Raw genomic sequence first — 23,123 nt, 5'->3', positions numbered from 1 at the left:
ACTCATGTGTGTTCAGCCAGCAAGTTATCAGCTTCACCAGCTCAGCTGGTTGGGTACTCCTTCAAGTGGCCAACTTGCAGATTTTGTAAAACTGACAGTGACACAGGAACAGGCCCTGAAAGAGTACATTCCTTGTTTTCAGGGACCAGTGTTCACCCTACACCAGGGGATGGCAAACTTTTTGGCCCGAGGGCCACATTGGGGTTGCAAAACTGTATGGAGGGCCGGGTAGTGAAGGCTGTGCCTCCCCAAACAGCCTGGCCCCCGCCCCTATCTGACTCCTCCCACTTCCCGCCCCCGACTGCCCCCCTCAGAACTCCTGACCCATCCAAGCCCCCCTGCTTCTTGTCCCCTAACCGCCCCCAGGACCCCCCTATCCAACCCCCTGTGTCCCAGTCCCCTGACTGCTCTGACCCCTATCCACACTCCCGCCCCTTGACAGGCCCCCTGGGACCCCATGCCTATCCAACCCCCCCTTGTTCCCTGTCCCCTGACCACCCCCTGAGCCTCTGCCACATCCAACCACCCCCTGCTCCCTGTTCCCTGACTGCCCCCGGGATCCCCAGCCCCTTATCCAACACCCTGGCCCTCTTACCATGCCGCTCAGAGCAGCATGTCTGGGAGCCGTGCTGCCTGGCTGGAGCCAGACGTGCTACTGCGCTGCCCTGCAGGAGCACGCAGCCCCACTGCCCAGAGTGCTGCCCATGTGGCGGCATGGCTGCGGGGAAGGGGGGAAGCGGGGGAGGGGCTGAGGGCTGGCTAGCCTCCCTGTACGGGAGCTCAAGGGCCGGGCAGGACGGTCCCGCGGGCCGAATGTCGCCCGTGGGCCGTAGTTTGCCTACCTCTGTCCTACACTAATGTCAGTGGGGAGTCTTTCCATAGTAGAGTGTAGGATCCAGTGCAATACCCAAGAGGCTAGCTAAAGCCTTTAAGTACAGCCTTATGCAAGGGGCAGCGCACAGATGCAGTCCTCCAGGGGCAGCACTGGGAGGCACTGTGCCTCACAGACACGGTTTCTCTAGTGCTCCCCTTTTAGGAGGAGCTGTAAGTTGTGAGAGTCCTTACAGGGGTGCCACACAGTCCTCTGCATGCCCAGCCAACTATGTGAGGCAGAACATAGTGGGGAGCAGAGTAGAACCATTGCTAAGCCTCCCTTTGTCCACTTACTTGTGGGAAGGAGCATCTGGGGTGCAGCTCCTGCTCTCCCCAATGCTTGGAGCTGCAAATTGGATCATGGTAATGCAGCAGTGCAGGGAGATGGGGTGAAGGCGGGGGCAGTTGCATTAGACCAGTGCATATTCTAACCCTTACTCATTAGTAAAGATAGCTTGTATACATTTTTTTTTCTTTGTTACCAGGAGGCTTAGATGTGGAGAAACAATTCAACACTGACAAATCTAAATGTAATAAGAGAAAATAATGTGGTTAGCATTGAAAGTGACAACAGTGACAGAAAACACTTGGCTGAATGGTGTTTTCATGATTGTTAAAATATCTTTAACGTTTTAACCTCGTTAGATTTAACCTGATTTTAAAAATCTACCTTGGCCTTTTCTGCAGTGTTTGCCTTCTCGGGAAGCTATACATTGCTTTTCATAGCAAGATCTCTTCAAGGAGTGGGTTCCTCCTGTTCTTCTGTGGCTGGTAAGAATGAAAATGTAGATGATAGATTAAATTAACTGTATTTTAGCTTGTCATTCTAGTGACAGTCATTTCCTTAATTGTGTATTTTGTCTGGCAGTTTCAATAATTAATGTTGAATTCAATTACATTCATTTTACTTTGTATGCAAGAGGCTGGCTGAAAGTATCTCAGAGAAATGTCACTTCTAAATTCTTTGGTATTTGGGTCACATACTGTAGAAGACTAAAGATCCATGCTTTTTCGGGTACTTGTGTACAAGTGTCTTTCGATTTTTTAATTCTTTTAATCAATGTAAAAGATCAGCAAGAATAGATGTCTGCACTGAAGGCTGGTAACGTGCCACTTCCCATTATAAGACCCTGTTTTCAGTTGCTTTAAACTTTGCCAAACTTTAACTGTTTGGGCTGAGATTTCTATGTTGGGAGTCTGCCTCAGCCGGAATTGTTTTAAAAATTTTTTAGGAAAATTTTGCATCAAAATAGTTCACAGAATGAGCGTCTGAATAAGAATAAGGCTAGGGAAAATCACATTGTTTTGACCATTTAAAAAAAAATCATGTCGTCAACTTTTTTTTTTGGTTACAAAAAGCTTATATGCTTTGGAACAGGGACTTGAAATTTAGCAATGAGTGGCCTTTGTGTCGGGGACGTGCCTTTTGCCATCTTCATGAAAACCCACCCAAATTTAGCCAATTTAGGTCTTTGCAAAATTGCAGCATGCACATGCTTAGCAAAGACTTGTTAAGAGGTTGGCAGCTAAATTCCATGAAGACTCCGTCTGCACTGGGCATGCTCCAGCCCAGGGCTGATCAGGACTTTCCTGAAGCTCTGGGCTGCTTGGGTGTTCAGGTCCAAAGTCTGGGCATCTAAATCAATGGCAGGGAAAACCATCTTTTCTATACTTTCAGTGATGCCAGGAACATCGATGAGATGAGGAGTCCATGGGGAGGGCACTAGGACTGGGATGAGAAGCCTGAGAAGGGGCTGTCTATGTGAGGAGAATGGGACTGTGATGAAGAGCAAAGGATAGAAAAGAGACAGGACTAGGAGAGGGATAGGTTGGAGGGGACAGTACAGAAAGAGTCTGGTTCGGGAGGAATGAGAAGAATAGTCTGTGCCAACTACAGTATACTCCCCTTCCACAGCCTGGAACAGAATCAACAATTCCCAGTCTCACTATTCCTCTGCTGTCAGCAAATATCTGTGAAATCCAGTGGCAAAGTGTCCCATCTGCCTTTAGTGTTGGTACACATAGAAGATGACAACCTGCTACTGCTATCAGTTAGCTCAGGTGGCAGAAGTCTGTACAATGGCTCTAAAGATTCCAACCTTGCTGGTGACCACTTTGCTTGTCAGTATGCCGCCACATAACTCATGAGGGAATTTGGTTTTTTTCAGTTTGCTTTTATAAAGGAAATTAGAGGAAAAGAACAGTAAGATTGCAAAGTCACACTCAAAAATTAGGAAATGACAGAATTAAGATTGCCTGCGTGTAAATGCTTTATGATACAGTCTTTGTTACATGACTACATACTATTTTTTCCACAGAAACCTTACCACATTCAGTGCACAGGATTGACCTGCTCTGATCCCAATCTCACTTGTTGCAGAAGTTGCAAAATGTAGTGAATGAGACAGGGGATTTCAGGCAGACAAAGAATAGACTCATGGTTGAAGTAGTTGAATACTGCCCTAGAGAACTGAATTCTATCCCAGCTTTTGCCACGCAGTTCCTGTGTGATGCTAGTCAAGTCACTGAAACCAGACTTTTCACAAATGGTCACCAATTGTGTGTTCCTCATTTTCTGAGCACCTGACTTGAGATTCTGGGGTCTGATCTACAGTACTGCTGAACACTGGCAGCTGCAACAGAATTCAGTGGGAGCTATGCATTGAACATATAAACTGCTGTACAGTACTAAGTACTCTGAAAAAGTCAGGTCCTAGGCACCTCAGTTTGGGCACCCAAAATTAGCAGATACTATTGACCACAGAACAGAGATCAATATCCCCTCGTTTTACAGAGGTGTTCTGAACCTAAATGCATTAACGTTTGTGAAGCACTTACTGTATAATGATGAGCACCCTTGAAAAGTCCATGAAGAAATTAGTAATTCTGTCTTCAACCAGGATTTGAATTGTGTACAGTAAATAAGGCCTAGGACCACACATTGAACAAGGAGTAAACAACATATTGACTAGCTGCTCATTCAGTGAGCACTCTCCATTCGGTGCACTACATGGAAAAAAGTAGTATGTGATCATGTAATTAGTGACTGTATCATAATGAATACATAGAAGGGGTCCAAAGTAAGGTTGCACAGGCAGCCTGCGTTCTGGCATTTTCCATGAGTGCTTGATTTTGCAACTTAATAATGTTCTTTTAATATAGTTTTTGTGTATGTAATAGCATATATAATGAGGCATAACCTTATAAGCCATCTATGCTTGCAGGACTTTCTTTGACTTCAGTGGGAGTTACATGTGGAGGCATGCATATATATATATATATGTGTGTGTGTGTGTGTGTGTATGTGCATGTATATATGTGTGTATACATATATATATATATACACACACAGAGTAAATGTCTAATATCACATCTTTCTAATATTCAGTAGATGTGATGAAAATAAGTTAATAATGGTGTGATGAAAATAAGTTATATTATAGAGCTGCCTAATTTATTCATTTTTTTATTTTAGGGATGGGTATGCTGGCCAGTGTTTATACAAATGATGAAGAGAGAGGCAATGCAATGGGAATTGCATTAGGAGGACTGGCTATGGGAGTATTAGGTCAGTGAGATGAAATATTAATGGAAATAAAAAAAAACAAAAACCAACCAATCCCCTGCCCCAAATTCAAAAAACCCACAATGCATATCTGTATTGTATGGATGCTATAGGAGATTCCAGTTGGTATCTCCTGTCTATGAAATAGGATTTTGTCATCCTATCTCCAGATTATATTAACAGTGCACATTAAAAATAGTTTTAAAAAGTTAAAATAAATTTAATATGCAGATACATTTTGCTAAAGGAAGACAAATCTTCTGACTTTCAAAGTCGGTCACTAATCATCTTCTCTTGTTCAGAATGCCTCTCCTTAACTGTGTGCTGGAGAACAGTGATTAACATCCAGAGGTATTATTGTTCATTCTCAGTTACATAAATGGCTTTTAAGCGGTGCAGCTGCAGTTTGTTTGGAAAAGCCTTTGAAGTTAGAAATACAAATACTATGGGCTATGTTCTCATCCACAAAATCTATTTTTTAATCCAAGAGTTGAACGTATTTAGATTAGATTAGATAATTTCCCAGGGATTGTTGTCTGCAGTCTACAAACATTGCCTAAACAAGAAATGTCAAGCATGGGCCACATCCCACTTGCTTTACTCGCACAATCAGGTCCACTGATTTCCCTAGTACTATCTGTGTGAATAAGGCAAGCAGGATTTTGTCCCTATGAAAGTAAGAATGTTAGAAACCTGACAAAGGGTCTGAAAGGTGCTCATGAGGATGAGTATAGTAGAAGTACTGATCTTAGAGCCTGTTCATGCTGCAGTCAAAAACCTGACTGCAGCATGAACAGGCTCTAAGATCAGTATTTCTACTATACTCATCCTCATGAGCACCTTTCAGACCCTTTGTCAGGTAACAGGTTTCTAACATTCTTACTTTCATAGGTACAAAATCCTGCTTGCCTTATTCACACAGATAGTACTAGGGAAATCAGTGGACCTGATTGTGTGAGTAAAGCAAGTGGGATGTGGCCCATGCTTGACATTTCTTTTTTAGGCAATGTTTGTAGACTGCAGACAACAATCCCTGGGAAATTATCTAATCTAATTTAAATATGTTCCTCATACTGAGTTACAGTGCTTTTGTTATTTTAATTAATGACCATTAAGATGGATGGGAATTTTGGCATTGAATTTCAGTGTTAAGAGAACTGGTCCCCCAATGTGCTGAAATCTTAAAAGGAATCTTAAAAGAAAAAGGACCGTTAATGTTTTCCTTGTTTTTCTTTCCTAGTGGGTCCACCTTTTGGGAGTGTGATGTATGAGTTTGTGGGAAAGACAGCACCTTTCCTTGTGTTGGCAGCATTAGCTCTGTTAGATGGAGGTCAGTAAATACTAACATTCATAATTCTGTTTGTTTCATTTATTGATTTTTACTATGTAGCATAGCCACCATCTTAAACAACAGCTACAGCATTGATTTCTTTTTGCAGCTGTTCAGTTAGTTATTCTACAACCATCCAGAGCACAACCAGAAGTAAGTACCACCATAAAAAAAACATTTATATAATGGGTGATGTTTTGCCCTTCCTAACCCTGAGGTTTTGTTATTTGTCTGACAGACTCAAAAAGGGACACCATTATTGACCCTCTTGAGAGATCCATATATCATTATTGCCGCAGGTACAGTTTAATTCTTATACAATTTAATTCTGACTCTGCTTTTTTGCTGTACCTTGAATACCAGACTGCCTTACTCTGGCCCTGGTTACGAATAACTTTCTACTAATGCATCACAACTCTTTGCAATATTAATTTAAAACAAGATTCCAGGAACAAAATAATTCATGGACATTCAGATGGGCTCAAGATGCAAGTCTTGGATTCACATCAGACTTTGAACTTCCCAAAGAGCAGAGATTATGATTCACATCCGTCTCTGCATAGTACTTTGTAAAGCATGCATTGTTCACCTGAGAAACTTGCAGGAAAAAATACTTGCATCAGTTAGGCTTATGTCAATACACACTTTTGGTCAGCTAAAAACATAAGTAACTCTTTTTCAAAGCCTATTATTTACTAGGATAAATGCTTTGCAATAGGGAAAACTCTAATGGAATTTGCAACAGACTGGTAGATTGGAAACACTCCAACCTGTTAACAGATGTTGGTTTTGCTGGGAAGGGGTTAAGTGAGTTCCGCTGATTCACTGAGGGTATGTCTACATTGCAACCAGGGATATGAATGGCAGCTTGTGTAGATGTACTTGCGTTAGCTGTACTCTAGCTAGCTCACCAAAAAATAGAAGTGAGGATGCCACATGCAGGCTTCTGTACTAGCTCCATAAGCAAGTACATACCCAGGGGGTGTCAGGGTACATCTACATGAGATGCTATTCACAATCTCATACACAATGTAGGTGAACCTTGAGTCATGAGACAATTGTGCTACCTTGATATATGGGAAGTGTGGCTGTCTGAGGAGAAAGAAGATCCAGCATATGGCTGAGCAGTTGTGAGGGAAGATTTATCAGACCATCCAAGCCTGGGGGGAAGGATTAAGCTGAACTTTGTTTTCATTAGAAAAGGTGTGAGTTTGGATTGTACCTAGAGAATGAACTATGTTTATAGGATTTTGGGAAAGGCACCTGCTCGCATGTAGCTCAGGGTCTAACGGTAAGTGTCATTTGCTATTACAGGCATTATTCATTTGATTAATCTTTCTCACAGGAAGCGCAATCCTGGCTGATGTAGCTATGTAGGCCATACCTTAGGCTCAAATAAGTTTGAATTTTCCATTCTCTGTCTCAGGGTGCTCTCCTAAGGGATTGGGTGGGGATGCCTACTGGGAACTGTCAGGCTTGCAATGTACAGGAAGCTTATGGAGTATGACAGACTTGTAATCCAGAATTAGCTACCAAGGCAAACTTTTCACTACAGCTCCACTGGGAAGCCTTGCTAAACACAGGTAAAAGTCATGAGCATTATAGGAGCTATAAATGGATTGACACTTTAAAATGTCTTCTGCATTCTCATTTTGGCGGTATTAGTTTCATAGTTATAAGTTCAGACTCCAGGGCCTCTGCATGTAGGTCAAATTCTTGCTTCATAATTGTGTACTTGATAGTCAAAGGTATATGTATTTCTCTAACTAGTTTGGCTTAACTGTAGCAAGAAGCTCTATGAAAAGATCTCTTGATATTTCAAAGAGGTGCTTCTTGTGACCTGGTTTACATTCAACAGAGCATTGGGGTTTAAAGAAAGACATAGAATTGTGTGTCATCCAAATACTGGTGAGACTGCATGTCTAAGTGCCTCAATATTTCTTCCAGTAGCTTTCACACATTGACAGTATATAGCACATTCAGGGATGACAAATTGGAGTCATATCATGAGAAAGCCCTGAAGAAGGAAGAGAGGTGTGTGTGTGTGTGTGTGTGTGTGTGAGAGAGAGAGAGAGAGAGAGAGGAGGGGGCGGCAAAGCCCGAGCCCCACCACCTGGGGCCCAAGCCCAAGGGCTTCAGTCCTGAGTGGCATGGCTCAGGTTACATGCTCCTTGACTGGGGCTGAAGCACTTGGGCTTTAGCTTTGAGCTTCCTGCCCAGGGCAGTGGGATCAGGCTCTGGATTTGACCCCCCTACCCAGGGTGGCAGGAGTTGGATGAGCTGAGGTTTTGGACCCCCCTCCTGGCGCTGTGTAGTAATTTTTGTTGTTGGAAGAGGGTCATGGTGCAATGAAGTTTGAGAATCCCTCTCCTAGAGACATTTTCTGTCATGTATTGTTAGGGAAATGGACTCAACTCCTTTATACACATTTGTGTTTTCGAACTCTATTTTTGGATAAGTTTATTAAGACCTAAATAAGAATTTTGTTACTTGATCTCTTCTTTGATTCTAAGACAGAATAGAATTCATTCCTCCACCTGTATTTTGTGTGAGATGAAGTGATTTTCCAGCATCAAGGTGTTCTTTCAGGCTCAGTTGACTTACGGTTTTGGACAAGGCATCTTTGTGTATTTAACTGGAACTGCTCATAGACATTTGAAGGTTCCAAGAGCACAAAATATAGCGGAAAGTTTACTTTAGCCATTGTTGCTTGCCCCAGGAATGTATGGGTAGTGAGTCTACAAGTTTGTCTTAGGGGTCTTAGATGTGCAGTCTAATACATCTTGGCATTTTTGAACAAAGAATGACAGTGGTGCTCATTTTGTGCTCAACTGTATGATGAGAGGTTTCTTCCACGAGAAATAATTTCTCTATGACCTCAGACAAATTAGACTTGAGTTTTTAAAGGTAAAAATTGATTGATAAACTACCGTAGGGACACCTGAATGTCTCTGAATACCAGTCCACGACTGTAAGTATTAGAAAGAAAGACTTGAGGATTACATATCTAAGGGTACTGGTTACAACAATGGCTTTAAAACTTTGTGGAAGCTCACTTTGTGGTGTATTAGCAGATAAACATATATCTTTCATTATCCTGCTCTTACCCCTCACCCCCCAGCTTGTGCAGGTTTTCTTGAGCAAATGGGGTAGGCTCCTCTAGTCAGGGAATCAGAAAAAAATACCTTGTGACTTCAACCATGTAACAAAATACAGTAGGAAAAATTTGGCGAAGATGCAGCTAAGTGTGATTGGGAAATCTGGAAAGAAACTGAGTCATTCTGGCCCCTTGAATTCAACAGGTAAATTTACAGCATATTAAATTTCATAAAATATTCCACTTGGCTCTAGCTGAGGCATATTGTAGCACAGTATAGGGATGTTTGAAATACCACTACCTGCACTAGATCTCCTTTGAGCATAGACGATTTACATCTCCAAGGCTGTAAATCCAGCCCTTATACAAAATAGTAGAGGGTTCCACAGTAATGGTCAAAAACACTGTAGCTTGAACAGTGCTATGGCAGCACTTTATAATATTACTGTAGAATACTTTTGATAAGGGTGCATCTTTCGCCAGCACTAAACTGAATGCAGCCAGTTCATTCACATCTACGCTTCAAAATATTTGAGACCACAGAGAATGCCACTTTTATCAGAGGCCAAGTTCTGGTCTTCTCTTACTATGGATCAAGCGTGTCACTAGTCTTTCATAGAATCATAGACCTTGAAAGAACCTCGAGAGGTCACGTAGTCTAGTCCCCTGCACTCATGGCAGGACTAAGTATTTTCTACATGTACACCCATGCTGGCTTTGCAGAGAGGCCTGACCCATCCTTGAAATGTTTGGGTTGGAGAGGAAATATCCTTGCATCTGGTTGGGATACATTGAGCCTCTCAAGGTGTGGATAAACTATAATAATGAGCACCCTGCTTCCTATAGAAGCCATCAATGGATCTTGGACCTTTTCCTTCACTGTGCTGCATCTACAAAGTTAACTGCAGCCCCTGCTGAGCTGCTGTAGTGGGAGAGTGGGACCAAGATGGACTTAAGTTTTACAAAGTAGTAATAGATAAAAACATCTCTCTTTTCTGGAAGTAAGTAGGATGCTGATGAAGAAAAGGGGAGATTAACTTTCTATCCTCCCCAGTATCCTGGCGGGAGTAGCAGGCATCCCTCAGGATCACAGCTCCTTTTTGCTTTAAGGAATACACAGCTCCTTTAAGATTCTGTGTGGCTGACAGAATTATGGGGACCTTCCACTGAGCCAGGAAGGACACAGTGCCGCCTCTTAATCATCCTCAGATACCTTGAGAATGGAGTCAGGGGCCATGCCTTGTACACAACAGGGCTAGGATTTAGCCCCAAGAGAACAGATGTAAAGAACAAAAGATTATAGTTATAACTTATCATTTGTACAACAGTCAGACCTAGTGCACTTTCTAAATGTCACCAAGCTCACTGAAATCTTTGTCTCCCTCAACCCCATTATGAAAATAGCTTAACCTTTATTGTACAATTCCTTGGAGAACTGAAATAAATAAGAAGTCGGAAACTTAAGTGATCTCCCCCCCTCACCATTTAAAGTTAATCAATATTTGGTGTACGAGAAACAGGGCTACAAAGAACACATTGTTTCTATAAACACTGCCCTTCTCTGTTCAGCTTTTGGTGTTAACATTCAAGTGATATAATCCCTGCATTTCCTTCCCCCAAACCCTCCTCTCTTTAAGGATCAATCTGCTTTGCAAACATGGCTATTGCTATGCTGGAACCAGCATTGCCTATCTGGATGATGGAGACCATGTGTTCAAGAAAATGGCAACTTGGTAAAGTATAGTGCAATATATTTTACTTGAGTCTAGAATATTGTAGCACAAGGGTCAGCAATCTTTCAGAAGTGGTGTGCCAAGTCTTCATTTATTCACTCTAATTTAAGGTTTCGTGTGCTAGTAATACATTTTAATGTTTTTAGAAGATCTCTTTCTATAAGTCTATAATATATAACTACATTATTGTTGTATGTAAAGTAAATAAGGTTTTTAAAATGTTTAAGAAACTTCATTTAAAATTAAATTAAAATGCAGAGCCCCCTGGACCGGTGGCCAGGACCCGGGCAGTGTGAGTACCACAGAAAATCAGCTCGTGTGCTGCCTTCGGCATGCGTGCCATAGGTTGCCTACCCCTGTTGTAGCATGAGGCTGTTCCAATTGTGGTTTTGTTAGCAGTGGTCTCCTTGGGTGCTTTGATGATAGATGGCAAGATGATCATTTTTTTCATCTTTTCGTCAACATCATACTCAATTGTGTGATAATGTACACATATTTAGAGGTCGTGAGATATACACACAGCAGAATTCAGTTTTTATTCTTTTATAATTTCAGTGGATAATAGATTTTTTTATTGAAGCAGTTTTTATTTTTATTCATTTAAAATGTGGAAAATTATGGAGGGTCAGAATTATTTAATAAGAGCAGACATTGAGAATCAAAAAGTTAGAGTCATAACTGTTAAAACACAATCTGTCAACATATGTTGAAGTTTCAGTCTTAAATCAAACAGCATTTTTCTTACTTTGCCTATCAGTAAATTTCAATCATCAACAGAAATATTTTTCATCAGTTTGTGTGTATATCGTGAAATCAATGTTTATTGACACTTACCAATAAAAACTTAATCCTTTCAAGTCTATATATCGGCATGATGGAACAGCATGCCAGCTATCATGATTTTAGTATTAGTGTTGCAATATTTGATGTTTGACTTGACACCCCAGCTCCTGGAGACCAGTGAGTATACAAAAATCTCAATTTCATTTAAAAAATAAAGTTTCTGGCTCTTGTGGTTACAGAGAAAAGTATGAAAATGTGACCTGAGTGCACCATAAATGCTCAAAACCCAGAAGACAAATAAAAAGAACCCAAGATTATTTTTTATTAAAGTCTCATGATTTAAGCCACTTGATTCATAGTTTTGTATGGTTGGGACTGGCAGTACTACATATGTATCTGTGCTGTATGTAGTACACACACGTATGTACACATCTCAAAACTGTCGGTTTACGGCAGTAATGCTGAGGGAGCTCTAGGCCCTTGTTAAAATTTTGCAACCAAATTGAAGGGAGGTTTGGGAGGACCTCCTTGAGTCTGAAGGATTTCATCCTCTTCTATTACTATTAAATCATCTCTGTCAAAGGGCTTCTCCATGGAGCTCCTAATACTTCTTAAGAGCAAGGGCAAAATCCTGGCCCTACTGAGTCAATGGTAATTGTGTAGTTGAGATCAGTGGGACCAGGATTTCACCCCAAGTTCTTTGCCTTTGAAATGAACAAGACTGCACCAAAAAGCAAAGTATTCAATAGTGAGGACTCTGCCAAGATACCAATCACAGCACTCCTTCGTACTCCTCAATGTTTTGGGCACATTATGAGCATTTATGGCAATATCTTGTTCTACTTTTAATATCTTTGCATTTTCTTTATCCCAGCCCATCCCCTTGTATTATTTATCATGTTTATTATACTAGTGCTTACATAGAAACTGAGAGTGTGGTGGGCCCCATTATAATTAGTACTGTACAGACATAGATTAAGAGAGAGTCTTGCCTCAAAGTCTAAGTAGACATGACAGACAAATGGATAGAGCATACAAGCAGAGCGAACAATATGATGGCAGCAAACGTTTCTTTTGAGTTATTTTATTTAAATAATTTCAGTGGAGTTATTTTAGGAGGGGATTAGCTATATGGATTGATTTACCTATTCATTAATCTGGGCTAGTTTGCTTTCTGGAACGCATGCTGTGTCTGATGGAGTTGTTTGCATGTCTGAGAAGGGTGAAATGGTGAATCAAGTTCCCTTTTCACATCATTGAAAATCAGGAGTTGTTTCATGATCTATTCAGGGAGAGGGAAGAGAATGTGTGCAGGGGACATTGTAGAATGATGTGCGAGCATGTGCATGTAGCTGGAGGTGGAAACTGGCTAGCACAATTAGATTATTTTGTGATGCTCCAGAGTGGGGTAAAGCAGTCAGAGTTTACAGCATAATCTGGCCTATAAAGTTAACATTTTAAGAGGCTGAAAGTTCATATCTTCACATTATTTGAGTTATCACATGGTAACATTCTTCGTGTTTCTTCTTTAGTGTTAATATGTGATATTTTAATTAAAAAGGTAATTTTCTAGTCAAACTTTGTTAAACTGTAGTTAACATTGAGTACATTGCAGTAGCTGAAGGATAACATTAAAGGGATGTTATAATTCTCCCAAATACTATTATCTACAAACAATATTATTCACTCATAATTGTATTATTATAGGTCATCACCACAGATGACATGCAAACTTTAGTTCTAAAAAAAGCACCCTCAGGAAGCCAGAATGGAATTAGGCATCAATAATTAAAAGATTGCCAAACCATCAACCATGATAAAGAGTGCTATATTGTAATGTGAGAGCATTAATGCATAAGACGAGATTTTTAAAGCCTTCCTTACAGAAGAAAACATAATCCATCTAGTGGAAAGCTGCTTGTTTATCTGCCTTCCTCAACCAGAACATATTATTGATGTCAAAGAAATGAGGCTTGAGAACTTCCTGTTTGAATAAAGATTGTTTGGAGGAGACTATCCATTTTAATTAATACTAGTTTTATCCCCTAATGATAAAAGCAGTTGATTTCATCATGCTTTGTCTGATTTGATGGCATTAGCAGTTGAAAGTGTTTAAAATCTATCTTGACCCGGAAGCTTTGAAAATGATGACTTTTATATGATTTAGAGTCTAGTTGTTTGAAGTATGATCTTGCAGTTCCTTCAGAAATCCTGATTTGGATCAGCTGGTTTTATAGTCCATAAAACTTAGAAAAGGGAAAACTGGAGATTCAGTATTTCACAGCTTACCCATTGCCTTACATAGCTAACTGCAAGATCTTAGCTAAGTTCACTAACATTTTTGTAATTCTCCAGTTCTCCTATAGTAAGTAGAATGATGTATACATTCAGCTCACAACAGGACTAGGGTAATGGTGTCCATGTATTATACGCAAAAATGGCATGTTTTTCATTAAAAGCAGCAAAGAATCCTGTGGCACCTATATATACCTGCCCCTGGAAATTTCCACTACATGCATCTGACGAAGTGGGTATTCACCCACGAAAGCTCATGCGCCAAAACGTCTGTTAGTCTATAAGGTGCCACAGGACTCTTTGCTGCTTTTACAGATCCAGACTAACACGGCTACCCCTCTGATACTTGATGTTTTTCATTGTAAGCTGTGTATGTGTGTGTAGGGGGATTAGTCATAAGATGCTGCTGCTAAAATGTCTCCCTAAATTTTGTTTATGAACACCAAAGGGAACGATATAGGCAAGAAAAATATATGCTGGCTCCAGAGGAGAGGCTGTGGTGTACTTTAAGGGAATTGTTTGAACACATACCATGCTGATTTATTTGACTGTGAAATGATTGACTAGAATGCTAGGCATGGTCTGCATTGAATTGTCATACACTTGCTGGTTTGGTTTCAAAAGAGGTAAACAGAACAATAAATTCACAGCAACAGTTCTGCATTCCTCTACTATGTGGAAGTTAGAAGTAAGGTCAGGAAATAAAAGAGGATTCACCCTGGGGGAGGAGCAACAACAAAAAATGCAGTGAGTGTATCTGGGGAAAGCTAATCCAAATAGCAGATATTCAGATGAAAGAAAGAAACCTGAGGAGCAGTAATATCAAGAGAAACCTAGATGTGATAGCAAAGAGCAATGAAATATGAGTTTGCTATATGAAGGTCATATGTAAAGGCCAGTATGATTTTTGGATACTTACAGTGACATCAAATAATAGGCCAGTATGTGACCATGGTGAGATTGCATTTGGAACAAGACCATCAGTTTTTAGTTCATTATTAGGAACATACAAAGAAATGGGAGAGAGCTTAGAGAATAATCAGGAGTAATAGAATTGCTTCATTTCTTCTATCCTTTCCTAAGTGATCTTTGACAGTTACTAGGACCCTCACCTCACCTATCTACAGATATTTGAAGAATGTAAAAATACCAGAACAAAGGATAGAAAGGAATTACTAAGCCTTGTACAAGGAGGCATAACTAGGAGTAATGAGACAGAATTAACAGAAACTTCAGGCTGAATATTAGAAAAAGCTTCTTCATAGTGAAGTTTATTATGCTGGGGTATGTTGGAAGCTCCCTTGCTTGGGATAGCTGTGAATGTGTAAGATACTAATAAGTTGTTATTGCCTGTTGTACATGGAAGGTTGTCCCTGAACAGATCCATAAGTAGAACAGATTCTCCTTCTTAAGGTCCTTTCATAGACTCATAGACTCATAGGTCAGAAGGGACCAATCTGATCATCTAGTCTGACCTCCTGCACAAGGCAGGCCACAGAACCCCACCCATCCAATTTTATAACAACCCCTATCCCAGGACCGAGTTATTGAAATCCTCAAAAATGGTTTGAAGACCTCAAGCTGCAGAGAAACCACCAGCAAGTGACCCGTGCCCCACGCTGCAGGGGAAGGCGAAAAACCTCCAGGGCACCTGCCAATCCGCCCTGGAGGAAAATTCCTTCCCGACCCCAAATATGGCGATCAGCTAAACCCTGAGCATGTGGGCAAGAGTCACCAGCTAGCACCCAAGAAGGAATTCTCTGCAGCAACTCAGTACCCATCGCATCCAACATCTCCCCGCAGACCATTGAGCAGACCTGTCTGGTGGTAATTCAAGATCAATTGCCCAAATTAACGATCCTATCATAACATCCCCTCCATATACTTATCAAGCTTTGTCTTAAAGCCAGGAAAGTCTTTTGCCCCTACTACTTCCCTCGGAAGGCTATTCCAGAACTTCACTCCCCTAATGGTCAGAAACCTTCGTCTAATTTCAAGTCTAAACTTCCTAATATCCAGTTTATACCCATTCGTCCTCGTGCCTACATTAGCACTAAACTTAAATAATTCCTCTCCCTCCCTAACGTTAACCCCCTTGATATATTTATATAGAGCGAGCATATCCCCCCTCAGCCTTCTTTTGGCCAGGCTAAACAAGCCAAGCTCTTTGAGTCTCCTTTCATAAGGCAGTTTTTCCATTCCTCAGATCATCCTTGTAGCCCGTCTCTGAACCTGTTCCAGTTTGAATTCATCCTTCTTGAACATGGGACACCAGAACTGCACACAGTATTCCAGATGGGGTCTCACCAACGCCTTATATAACGGTACTAACACCTCCTTATCCTTGCAGGAAATACCCCGCCTGATGCATCCCAAAATCGCATTTGCTTTTTTAACAGCCGTATCACATTGGCGACTCATAGTCATCCTGCTATCAACCAGTACCCCAAGGTCCTTCTCCTCCTCCGTCGCTTCCAACTGATGCGCCCCCAACGTATATCCAAAATTCTTATTATTAATTCCTAAATGCATGACCCTGCACTTTTCACTGTTGTACTTCATCCTATTTCTATTACTCCAGTTTACAAGGTGGTTCAGATCTTCCTGAATAGTATCCCTGTCCTTCTCCGTGTTAGCAATACCCCCCAGTTTCGTGTCATCCGCAAACTTTATTAGCACATTCCCGCTCTTTGTGCCAAGGTCAGTAATAAAAAGGTTAAATAAGATCGGTCCCAAAACCGATCCTTGAGGGACTCCACTGGTGACCTCCTTCCAGCCCGACAGTTCACCTTTCAGTACGACCCTCTGGAGTCTCCCCTTTAACCAGTTCCTTATCCACCTTACAACTTTCATATTCACTCCCATCTTTTCCAATTTAACTAACAGCTCCCTGTGCGGAACCGTGTCGAACGCCTTACTGAAATCTAGGTAAATTATATCTACCGCATTTCCTTTATCCAAGTAATCCGTCACCTTCTCAAAGAAGGAGATCAGATTGGTTTGGCACGATCTACCTTTAGTAAATCCGTGTTGCAATTCGTCACAATTACCATTGACCTCTATGTCCTTAACTACTTTCTCCCTTAAAATTTTTTCCAAGACCTTACATACTACAGACGTCAAGCTAACAGGCCTATAATTACCCGGATCACTCTTATTCCCTTTCTTAAAAATAGGAACTACATTAGCAATCCTCCAGTCATATGGCACAACCCCCGAGTTTATCGATTGCTTAAAAATTCTCGCTAACGGGCTCGCAATTTCACGCGCCAGTTCCTTTAATATCCTCGGATGGAGATTGTCCGGGCCCTCCGACTTCGTCCCATCGAGCTGTTCAAGTACGGCCTCTACCTCAGTTGCGGTAATATCCACTTCCATATCCACATTCCCGTTTATCATCCCTCCATCATCGCAAGGTTCCTCACTAGTCTTATTAAAAACTGAGGCAAAGTACTTGTTTAGATGTTGGGCCATACCTAGGTTATCCTTAACCTCCATTCCATCCTCAGTGTATAGTGGCCCCACTTCTTCTTTCTTTGTTTTCTTCTTATTTATGTGGCTGTAGAACCTTTTACTATTGGTTTTGATTCCCTTTGCAAGTTCCAGTTCAATGTGGCTTTTAGCCTTCCTCACTTTATCCCTACATGTTCTGACCTCAGCAAGGTAGCTTTCCTTACTGATCCTGCCTTCCTTCCACTCCCTGTAAGCTTTCTGCTTTTGTCTAATCCCCTCTCTGAGTTGTTTGCTCATCCAGTTTGGCCTACAACTCCTGCCCATGGTTATTTTCCCCTTTCTCGGGATGCAGGCTTCCGACAGTCTCCGCAGCTGTGACTTAAAGTAATTCCAGGCCTCCTCCACATTTAAATCCACTAATTCCTCCATCCAATCCACTTCCCTAACTAATTTCCTTAACTGTTTAAAATTAGCCCTCGAGAAGTCAAAAACCCTAATCCCAGATCTACATTTGTTTATCCTTCCATCTAGTTTGAACTGAATCAGCTCATGATCACTCGAACCAAGGTTGTCCCCTACCACCATTTCTTCTACGAGGTCCTCACTGCTCACCAACACCAAATCTAAAATGGCATCCCCTCTTGTAGGTGCTTCAACTACTTGATGAAGAAATCCATCCACTATCACATCCAGAAAAATCTGACCCCTATTATTCTTGCAAGAACTCGTCCTCCAGTCTATATCCGGGAAGTTGAAGTCCCCCATAATCACACATTTCCCCTTTGTGTTTACTTCATTAAAGACATTAAAGAGGTCTCTATCCATATCCCAATCCGATCCTGGCGGTCTGTAGCACACCCCAAGCACTATCTCAGGGGAAGCTCTAGTTGCTTTTTTACCCAGTGTGATTTTTGCCCAGACAGACTCTGTCTTATCTATTCCATCGCTTCTTATTTCGCTACATTTAATTCCATCATTGATGTACAAGGCTACTCCACCACCTTTGCCTTTCTTAAGGACCCTTTCTGCTGTGACATCTGCAAGGAGTCAGACAATTAATGTTAGGTATGTTGTGACAGTCGATGAGAGTTCAGTGTTGGGGCGGTTGGCATTAAATGATGCTAGTTTATATTTTAAAAATGAATGATTCGGAACAAAGAAGTTGTGTGCCGAGTTTGCCTAAGTAACAGCATTAATGTAATAGCCTTGTCCTCTCTATTTCCCTTTTCTTGTTTAAAATGTAACTAGTATGTCGTAAATTAAGCTCCAGTTCTGGAATTGGCTCCACACGGGTGGTGAATCCTGCGCCTAAGAGGAGCGTAGGGAATGTTCAGACCCTTACATTGTAAATTATTTAGGGTGAAGGGCTGTGTATTTCTATGCCAGAAGTTCCCAGACTATGAGGCACACTATTCTAGGGGGACGTGCAGGAATGTTTTGGGGGGCGGGGGGGCATTGTGGCCTCAGGCCAGCCCAAGGGGGCAGCGAGGGCGTGGCACCCAGATCTGACCCACCCACAGCTCTGCGTCAGCCCCGCCCCCAGCTGTGACCCCGTCTCCCAGCCCTGCACCTGGTCCCACCCCGAGTCCCCAGCTGCAGATCCACATCTGGCCAGGGGGCCTGGCTGCCGGCCCACCACTGTGGCCCAGCTGCGGCTCCATCCCTGCCCTCAGTCTCAGCCCTGGTCCCAGCTCTGCTCCTAGCCCCACTCCTATCCCCAGCCCCACACCATCAGCTGCGGCCCCAGCCTTGACCTCCTTACTCCTGTCTGCATCCTCCAGCCGTGACCCCACTCCCGGCCTGGTTCCGGGAGGGTGGGATAGCATGGCCAGGAGTAAGGGGGGGCATGTTAATACTGTGCCTAGTACAATGGGCCCTGATCATGCTACTATCACTATAGGGATTAATATAGCGAATAACACTCATGTCCTGGCAGGTGGATAAATAAATGTTACATTTTAGTCAGATATTTTCACAAACGTACTCAGGGAAAGAAATCCCACACTATTTCACCACACAAAAACCTGAGAGAAATAATAGATAGTCAATATAATCCAATTATTAGCCCCTCACATAATCTCAGTGTACTGTTCCTCAAATCCAGGTTCTGTAGTCTCACAATGTCTAAAAGAGAGAGGCATCTGAATGAAGACGATCTGGGTTATCACTCAGCCTGGATAAGATGCAAGTAATACTATTCTAGATACATCCCTATGCCAACAAGTGTTTCTCAGCCAATGGGTCACAAAATACAAATTGAGGGGGTTGCGAGGCATTGAAAATTTTGTTATAATCTAAAGCAAAGAAAAATCTCACTCTGCCACTTCCTGCACACTCTTGCCCAGCACGTATTCTCTATCCATCTCAAAACACATACACAAATTATATATAGGGTTACTGTTATAATTGATATATTAATTATAAAAGTAAGTAAAAATAGAAGGGGGGGTCACAAAGGTATTTGACTTTGAATAAGGACCAAGCAACATGCAACAGTTGAGAAACACAAATCTAGAGGGATAGATCAAAGGTGATGGCTACACAGCGTGTTACCAACATACACCTGACTTTGGCCAACATAGTTTGCAGCCTTGGGATCCTACTGGCTCTTTGCTGCTCCTGGAGCCCCAGACAGTACTGGTGGCCTATGATGCTTATTATCACCTCTGAATGGCTAAGAGACTGCAGTCATTTCTATATGATGCAGACTTTCATTCACACTTTTTCATTCAGTCTGCACTGCTGTATCCCTCTCTTTTATGGACACGCAGACAGCCAGTTAGCTATAAAATCTCTGTTAGTAGCTGTACTCTACTTGCTTTACCTGTAAAGTGTTAAAAAAGTCCACAGGTAAAGGAAGAGAGTGGGCACCTGACCAAAAGAGCCAATGGGAAGGCTAGAATTTTTAAAATTGGGAAAAAACTTTCCCTTTGTGTTTGTTGTTCTCTGGGGAAGAGGGGAACAGGGCAGCAGTTATGCTGTGAGAAGCTGAAGGCCAGATATGAAAATCATCAGAATCATACCTAGAAGTTTCTTATTTGGAAACCCAGTTATGTAAGTAGATCAGAAATGTCTAGAAAGATGTAATTAGGTTTATTTCTTTCATTTTGTAAGGCTTGTGGACTTCTCTGTGCTAACCCTAAATTCTTTTGTTTTGCTTGTCAGCTTTAAGCTGGACCTCAAGAAGGTTATTCATTTTTGTAAATGGGATTTTTTAATCTAGTCAAAGCCTAAGATCCAGATGTATTTTCTTCCTTTTTGTTTTTAATAAAATTTACTGTTTTTTAAGAACAGGATTTGGATTTTTGTGTCTTAAGAGATTTGTACACGTTTTTTAATTAGCTGGTGGCCACAGCTGATTTATTTGTTTTCCTTTCTCGGCTCTTCCCTGGAGGGGGAGGGGTGAAAGGGCTTGAGGGTACCCCACAGGAAGGAATTCCCAACTGTGCCTTCCTGGGTTTCCAGGGGTTTTACATTTGGCTGGTGGCAGCATCTACCCAGCCAAGGTCAGAGAGAAGCTGTAACCTTGGGAGTTTAATACAAGCCTGGAGGGGCCAATATTAATTTTTAGAGTCCTTGCAGGCCCTCACCTTCTGCACTCAAAGTTCCAGAGTGGGGAATCAGCCTTGACAGGGCCATCATGAATACATAGCACCTGTATTGGCTTGTTGCTTACTTCCAAATACAGTTCAAGTATTGATTATCTATCTGGAAGCTCCAAATAGCATAGAAAGCAGCAGTCCACCTGTTGACATTAATATATCTCTGATAGGAAATCTACTGTACTCTGTAATACAGTCAGGTACATCTGAATACTCCATGTTTGATGGGATGACTGTCTCAATTAAGAGCCCTTGCCTTCAGCGCTTTTTCCGTTCATCAGTCCAGTAGAATCAGACTTTGGTCACCTTCAGACAATACTAGGCACATTCATTTCCATTTACTATTTTATTTACTTTTTGTGCCTCCTGGTTTTTTAAAGTTATATTTGTTTATTTAAAGTGTTTAACTAACAAGGCAATAACTGCTATAGACTTTATTAACAACAACTATCACATGAAATTAGTGTACTATATATCTGCAATGTTAATCTTCTGTATTCCCCAGCCAATGAAATATTTTCTTTCCTTATTTGTTCCAAGTCTAGAGATATGGAAAAATATATTAAAAAAAAAAAAGGGAAGATATTGCAAAGAAAATCTCAAGTTTTCAGTGTTTCAAGCTCTGTAGGAGTGTGTCGTACAGATTAATATGGAACATTTTTCTTGTTTTTTCAGCTGCCCCAGAAGGAGCCTTGGCAGAGAGGTTATGTTTTACTGAGGCACAATCTCTCCCTGAGCTTTCTGGTATGCAGGGAAACTGCTTCTCCTCCTCTGCTGCTGGCTAATCAGAAAGGGGCCAGTACCATGGTTCCTCAGCTTCCCCATCCCTTTGAACAATGTGCACCCTTTAGTGCACTCCCTGGCATTCAAGGACTGCTGTAATTCCTGATCCTTGCATGGGGCCTGCTAGTTTTGTTTTTTTGAGGGGCTGTAAGGGGCAATGGTGAAGCAATTTTTTTGCCTCCATCACCTCATCCACTCACCTTCCTAAGTGCCCAGGACAATCTCCCCCTAAATGTCTTCTGACTCTTTCCAGCTTATCCCCAAATTCCTGATATAAATCTTACAAGAGCATTACAGTTAAAAAATATACAGCATTACTGTTAAACATGTCTAAGAAATTCAAAGATCTTAGTGTACGAAAAGGCAGTTAGGCATCCAAACCATCTTAAACTTTATCCTCGTAGCAATGTCTTGGGAAGGCCAGACACTAAACAGCCTTAATGTTTCATAACAGACAGATCCATCCTTTCAATAATCACAAAACTAGGACACTTTACACAGTCTGATAGCAACTCTGGTGTTTACGGCTGTACACACTTCAGAAAGAGATACTGTGCAAACGTCCACTTAGGCAAACATCATTCTCACTCCCATTCACAAAGATACCACTTGTCATGAACTATAAGAGTGCCATTAGATACAGACCTAGTATATCTACCCACACAAGCCTCCTAAGCTTACAGCATGACATTAATAACACTCACATGAAAAACAAAGGTTAGCATAGTCACAAAACACCACCCTGTCCTGGGTACCTACCCAGAAAAGTCAGATTTTCCCCTAGCTTCCAGCATCCCTGGTGCAGTGGGGAGAGAAAGCTCTATAAAGCTGCTACTCTTCCTTTGTGGGCAGAGAAGGGTGAAGTTGAGTTGATGCAGAGGGGGAAGTAATCTGCTAATATGAGTCAGCAGCAGATTACTCTGCCCCCTTGCTGAGGAACAGAGATCCAGGGAACAGGCTTCTGGGATGCTCTTGGAGCAGGGAAGTTGCACACCACACCTTATTCAGAGTTAGAAGGAGAGCAACAGTCTCGCTCTTAAATATCAGATTCAAATATTAAAAACATTTTCAGAACATTGCTTTCTGGTTCATGTTTAGTGCTCCATGCATAGTATGGGCAAAACACATCATATTTCTCATGTGTACTGCAGCCACAGACTGGACTTCTTAAAACTCTTTTGAAAAAAAAAATGGGGATGGTACATTAACTTTACTGTATCTATATAGTTGCATAGCAGCAGCTTATCTTATCCAACATCAGAATGAATGCACTACCTCAGCTTCTGACCTGAGGCCTCAACTGATCTGGGATTGTTGATGACTTGCTGTTTTGGCTAGAGGACTAAAGCAATAGCCGTTCCAGGACAAACTAAGAGTCCTGTAACCCTCCCCAGTGCTCAGCAGTCCTCCTCTCCTCAGCATAGCATTTTTTTCACCATCTTTCCAGGCAGCTCATGTCCTCCCTACTACAATGCTTGGGACCCTGAATTGGCCCTAAGGCCCTAAAACCAACTGTCCTGTTCCACTGGTTCCCAGAGCCAGTTCCCACAGCACCTTTTTCTCTGAAGCCACGTCCAGACTACCCACCGTATCGGCAGGTTAAAATCGA

At 41.8% G+C, this 23,123-nt stretch overlaps 1 protein-coding gene across 4 annotated transcripts in view; it reads left to right on the top strand.

Annotated features, from left to right (window-relative positions):
* Positions 1-23,123, top strand: part of SLC18A2 (solute carrier family 18 member A2) — a 61,878-nt gene that overhangs the window by 28,306 nt on the left and 10,449 nt on the right. For all 4 annotated transcript variants that reach the window (XM_050959010.1, XM_050959013.1, XM_050959011.1 and 1 more), the window contains 6 exons: positions 1,561-1,644; positions 4,349-4,441; positions 5,679-5,768; positions 5,878-5,921; positions 6,007-6,067; positions 10,503-10,598. In XM_050959010.1, coding sequence (XP_050814967.1) covers positions 1,561-1,644; positions 4,349-4,441; positions 5,679-5,768; positions 5,878-5,921; positions 6,007-6,067; positions 10,503-10,598 — 468 coding nt within the window. The remainder of the gene's footprint in view (positions 1-1,560; positions 1,645-4,348; positions 4,442-5,678; positions 5,769-5,877; positions 5,922-6,006; positions 6,068-10,502; positions 10,599-23,123) is intronic.

Source organism: Gopherus flavomarginatus, chromosome 6 (assembly GCF_025201925.1).
Source record: "Gopherus flavomarginatus isolate rGopFla2 chromosome 6, rGopFla2.mat.asm, whole genome shotgun sequence".
Lineage (NCBI taxonomy): Eukaryota > Metazoa > Chordata > Testudines > Testudinidae > Gopherus > Gopherus flavomarginatus.
This window is presented reverse-complemented; position numbering and strand designations above follow the sequence as displayed.